The sequence below is a fragment of the Nilaparvata lugens genome, chromosome 9 (genome assembly GCF_014356525.2).
Source record: "Nilaparvata lugens isolate BPH chromosome 9, ASM1435652v1, whole genome shotgun sequence".
Taxonomy (NCBI): domain Eukaryota; kingdom Metazoa; phylum Arthropoda; class Insecta; order Hemiptera; family Delphacidae; genus Nilaparvata; species Nilaparvata lugens.
Window position 1 is genome coordinate 14,912,193 of NC_052512.1, and position 5,520 is coordinate 14,917,712.

At 32.4% G+C, this 5,520-nt stretch overlaps 1 protein-coding gene across 1 annotated transcript; it reads left to right on the plus strand.

Annotated features, from left to right (window-relative positions):
• Positions 1-2,920, plus strand: LOC120352923 (histone-lysine N-methyltransferase PR-Set7-like). Its single transcript, XM_039435262.1, has 2 exons — positions 1-139; positions 2,111-2,920. Exons 1-2 carry the CDS (start codon positions 1-3, stop codon positions 2,686-2,688), a joined length of 717 nt encoding a protein of 238 aa, XP_039291196.1. The 3' UTR covers positions 2,689-2,920.
• The last annotated feature ends 2,600 nt before the right edge of the window (positions 2,921-5,520 follow it).

Here is a 5,520-nt window from a genome sequence, read left to right on the forward strand (position 1 = left end):
ATGGTGAGCCTGATTGTTCTTTACTATGCCCTCTTCCACAGCATCCTGGACTGTGCGCTGCAGCTTTGGGGTCATGTATCTGATTGTCAAAAAGTTTTTATAATGCAGAAGAGAGCTGTCCGCATCATCACCTCCAGTGGTAACCTTAACCACTGCAGACCGCTCATCAATTCTACTGGAATAATTCCAATTTCTAGTTGTAATATTATATATTATTATTCAAGTGCTCTAAATGTCAAGACGGTAAATTTCTGAGAAGTACAATAAATTTGAGGAGAGACTTACAAAAAGTCATACCCTGAATTGTTGCATGATTGACATGCCTTATTGCCGACTCAGTAGGACAATAAATTAATAAGAGAATCATTTCCTACTGTAGCTTCAATTTTTTTTAAAGTTGCCTAGACAGTATTGATAACAGTTTTGAATAGGCTAACCAGGAACCAAGAAACCCCTGTCTAAGGGTTAGGCTAAATATGATTTTTTCGAAATCACAGTTACCAAATTCAAGTTTATAGGCTGATAGGCATGACTTTACTGCAAGAAAAATGTATTCTTATTTTTTGACACAACCTATTCGGGCCTCACTGTTCTTGGTAAAGAATAGTGTGTAGTCTACTATATACTGGATTAGTAGGCTAATTAATTTATGTAGGTACCACTCTAGAACTACACTTACCGGTACTATAAGTTTTAATTGAGATAACATCTTAACAAATAGAAACTTGTGACTATATTCAATTGATGATTAATTCTGTAAATGCGTTCAGCTTGATTTCTGTTGAGTTTGACAGAGCTCCATTATAAGCTACAACGAAAATGAAATGATACATTAAATCAAAGAAATTGGCGCCAAAAGCTAGAAACTTGCGCACGCGCAACGCATCAATATTTTCTAACCGTCAATTATTATTCTTCAGATAGGTTGGCACACCTGCTACTTTGAATTTATCATCACTAGATAATAATAAATTTATAATATATAAAAACTATCTTGATTATTCAGTGAATAATAGCAAAATAATGTTTATCAGGAGTTTAATTATCTAAAAATTGAATCATGGCATATATTTTCAATAATGTGTAGTTAAACCTTACAACTAAACCGTTTTTACAACTAACCTTACAACTAACAGTTTTTTGTTTTTTCATCTTTTGAGAGTACGACAATCCAATTAGCGTACAAATTTTCACAAAACCAAGTATTATTTTGAAATTCATTATTTATTTGATAGAATTTTAAAAGTAATTTTGATCCAAAAATTCTACACCAAGAAGTCAAGAACCAAGTGACCAACTACCAAGTTCCAAGCTTCGACAGGTTGTGCTATCGCCTTTCTTCAGATAATAAACATAAATTTGATTTCTGATATTCTTATAATGTAGTTTAAAATTGGAATGTGAATAAGTGAGTTTGTGAATACTGCAGTCTAGTGTCTCCTAATTTAAGAATTCAAATCATGCAAACTTTATTTTAAAACATTAGTGATTGTCAAACAGTTTTCAATGTAAGTTCGGTTAATGTTAGACTGGAAACGTTTTGGCTACTTAACCTAGGTCTGCAGGATTGTGTATTTGTATTGAAACTCATTCTTTGTATTTAAAATGAGGAGAGGACAGAAAAGAGGTAAGGCTGTGATTGGTTTAAGTGATTTGAATAATTCTGTAAAGATTGATTCATCCCCTAAAAAAGATGCTTCGACAGAAAAACCTCGAAAGCCCAAATAAAGTGTTCAAAAACTGAATTTCAAGGGAAACTGTCACATGCTAGTCCGAATGCTCGAATCACAAGGTATTATCATTCTCAAAATAACATAAATTCTCAATTACCTACGGCATCAACAATTTCTTTGCGATCGACAGTAAATCGCCGATCAAATTCCAGTGCAGCATCGAATGAGATTGATGATTCCCCTCTAACTCAAGAAGACTGCAAGCTGAAGACTGAAAAACAGGATTCACCTGAACGAGCTCTACTCGAAAGTTTTGAAAAATTGCCATTTGAATCATCCAAGAAAGATATTTCGGTTTCATCCTCAAATACACCTAATAGACCAACTTTTCTCACTCATAAGAAATCAGTTAATCTAAAAGAAAACTTCAATATCAGGCATCAAAACCCTTTTACCACCTTTAGGGGAGTCAAAGAAGTGTAATAACAATCACAAACTTACAGAATACTTTCCTGTTAGACGAAGTGCTAGAAGAACAAAAAAGGTAGTTTTAGAAGAAAAACAAAGACATTTAGAAGAAGCAGTGGTTTCCAAAAGTGAAGATGGATTAGAAATTCGCATGTTTCCTGGCAAGGGTCGCGGCATTGTCACAACTCGCAGCTTCAATCGCGGCGAATTTGTAGTAGAATATGCTGGTGAACTGATTACTTATGAAGAAGCAAAAAAGAGAGAACAAGTGTATGCTAATGATCAAAATACCGGCTGTTACATGTATTATTTCAAACATAATAATGGTCGATATTGTGTTGATGCAACCCCTGAATCTGACAGGCTAGGTAGGTTAGTTAATCACTCACGTTTTGGTAATTTGATGACAAAAACTGTTGTTGTTGACAATCAGCCTCATCTAGTTCTTATTGCCAAGGACGACATACAGTCTGGCGACGAAATTACTTATGACTATGGAGATCGAAGCAAAGAATCTTTGTATTATCACCCTTGGCTAGCTTCTTAGCTTTTTTAAAATTCTTGTTAGTAAGTAGTAAGCTGTAGTTGTATCTCATGATCTTGTTATCTACAATAAGTGTATTATGCTAATTTAATTATTAGGAAAGCTAGGAGTAATCAGATAATTACCAGGATTTTCTTGTTAAATAAAAAGTTTGATAGGCAGTTGTTATAAAAGTTGGACTGTATAGTTTTGAATTTTCAGAGAATTTCAAGTATTCTATTGTGAAAAACACGTTTCTTTTTTTCCACCTTACAAATATTTCATATTTGAATGAAATTATGGTATTCTCAAAACAAAATGCTATTATAGTAGAATACTTTATATTGTATAAGTAAGATTTTACCGATCTGAAGAGATGAAAATAGCTCTAATTAATCGGAAGTGAAGAAGATTAATGAATTTTTAAATTCTCATCTTCATTGACTGACTTCAAAAAGACTTGAAAGCTAGTAAAATGATTACCAAAACGTATTAACCAGTTTGTCATGAAACATTTAATAGGCTGTATCATGAATTATAATTATTATAGTGTAGAAGGAGAAGCTACATTTGCCATCTGTTGGGAATAAGCTTATAGTAAAGACTGTTGAATTAAGATTATATTTTAAAGACTGTTTAGCTTATTTGTCCCTTTATTTTATTGATTTATGACAGCATTAAAACTCTTAAATTGGTGAGTCTATTCAGTTCTATCACTAATCCTAATAAATTCACTGAACTCCCTTCAAAACGTACATACAAGAGAGGAAATGTCCTATCTTAGCTAAAACATTTTTTATACATTGTAAACCCTTCTCACGTGAGCTTGTCTTCTCCATACTTAAATTTGCTCATGGACCGGGTTTATCTGAATAAAAACTTTTCTCATTTTAACTTAGATTAATTTTCTCATTTTAACATTGCAGACAGCTGTAATGTAAATCTCCTAGAGTTTGAAGAGTTTTTAAGACCTAATCATCTCCATTTCAATAACTAAACTGGAAACAAGCTCGTTCGTTTAAATGTAAAATTAGATTTTTTTGTATGGTTGATGTAACTGTTTTCAGCTCTACTATTTTAAAATATTATTTATATTGAGCCCTAAATTCGGATCAGAGCTATGTAGTTTAAAAATCTTTGTGTATTTTCTTATCTATAAATCTCCCCAATACCGGTATCCTATGATCACGGTAAAGCTGAAGTAAATGCAGGATGATGTAGTTATCTATTTTTTTTAATACTCTGAAGAGATGTGTACTTCAGTAAAGAGTGATTCACAATTGGTTCATGTAGTTCAAGATGGCCAGATATTTTTTTTATTATTGAAATAAGTAAACTAATATTCAAAATAAATATTAATATTATTTTAAATTGGTAACCTTAATTTGTATGCTCACTTTGTAATAGCCTAATTGATTAGATAGATGATCACTTGTTTATCTTGAAAATGCAAATATTCACATATTTCTGGTTGGTGGAATTTCAGGAGCTATTGTGGTGTGTTGACTCAGTTGTTATCCGTTGTTGACTAATATCATTTTAACTTATGCTAATTTTAATTGGTAAGAGAATTCTTCAAATTTTCTCATCAAGGGGGTTTTCAGATAATTGGTACAATCTGGAATTAAATGAGAATTAGACATGGGATTTAATATGTTCCTAATATTATTTGAAGATTCGATTATTAGAAAATGTCATGTTATTCAATTATAATATGATCTCAGGCACTGCAACCTGTCTTTCTTAGGAATATGAGTCTCTTCTAAGGGGGCTCCTCTTTTGTTCATGGCACGTGTAACGTTTATAAAAGATACTCTTACTTTGATATTACTATCATACGGATTATTTGTCAGATTACTTTGAACATGTTCAATTTAAGAAAAAAAATTCTTTCAGCAAATTCTCCTAAATATTTTTGTCCTGCTGTAAGTAAATAAATTTACAGTAGTAATAGTGTTAAATCTTTCATCAGTGCAGAAAATATGTTGATCTTTTCTTTGATCAAACCGCGGAAGAATTGAATGAAATAATTCAATGCAGAGGAAATTAATGGAATTACAACAAATGAAGATTAGTTTAAAGTTGACCCACCATTCATTGACTGTTTGGCTCTACAATATCTGCTCAAAATCATGATTCTTTTTAGCTCAAAGTCAAACTCTAAAATCAATTGTCATATTTTCATTACTAATTGAATTATTAAAGCTCATCTAAGTGTATGATTACATGCGTATATGTGCAAATGCACGCATGGTCATGCATGACTGAGGAGCGCAGACGAGAAACAAAATCTGGGAAGAGTAATAGGAACACAGTCACTTGCTGGTTGCGCTCAGTGTGAGCAGCTACTAAGTACCAAGTCACAACGTGTTTCAATGGTTCTTTCCAGATTTTGTTTCTGGGCTCATACATGATCTGATACGCACTTGCGCGCGCACACACACACACGATCCAATGTGATCATACCCTTAATCTTTGGTAACCCATTTTAAAACTCACCTTCAACATTAAATCCATCTTAATCTTGAGAAACAGAAATTTTACAGAATAATTTTCCTTGCTCAAAAAACTAGAAAATGTGAACTTTGACCCATCTTTCAAAACAGTGTTCGCAATAAGTTATTCTGAATTGAAATCATTATAATATAGAGTGCATTCATTATGTTGTGCACAACCAAATAACCATGCCTGTATATAGTGGGTTTTTATCCGTTGTTTGGCTACCGCAAGATAGCATGACTATAGTAAATAAAAAATATATACAGTAATATGTAACAAATTCAATTGTACTGGTTACAACAGGTCTGCAGTATTGTTTTGTGTATGATAATAATTTAAGCATGTGGTTTTTGCTTA

Excerpts from the sequence above, each read along its gene's own strand:
- LOC120352923 (XM_039435262.1), top strand. The coding sequence starts at position 1 with ATGGTGAGCCTGATTGTTCTTTACTATGCCCTCTTCCACAGCATCCTG. Across the intron at positions 140-2,110 it reads CCGCATCATCACCTCCAGTG|GCATCAAAACCCTTTTACCA; the intron begins GTAACCTTAACC and ends CTTCAATATCAG.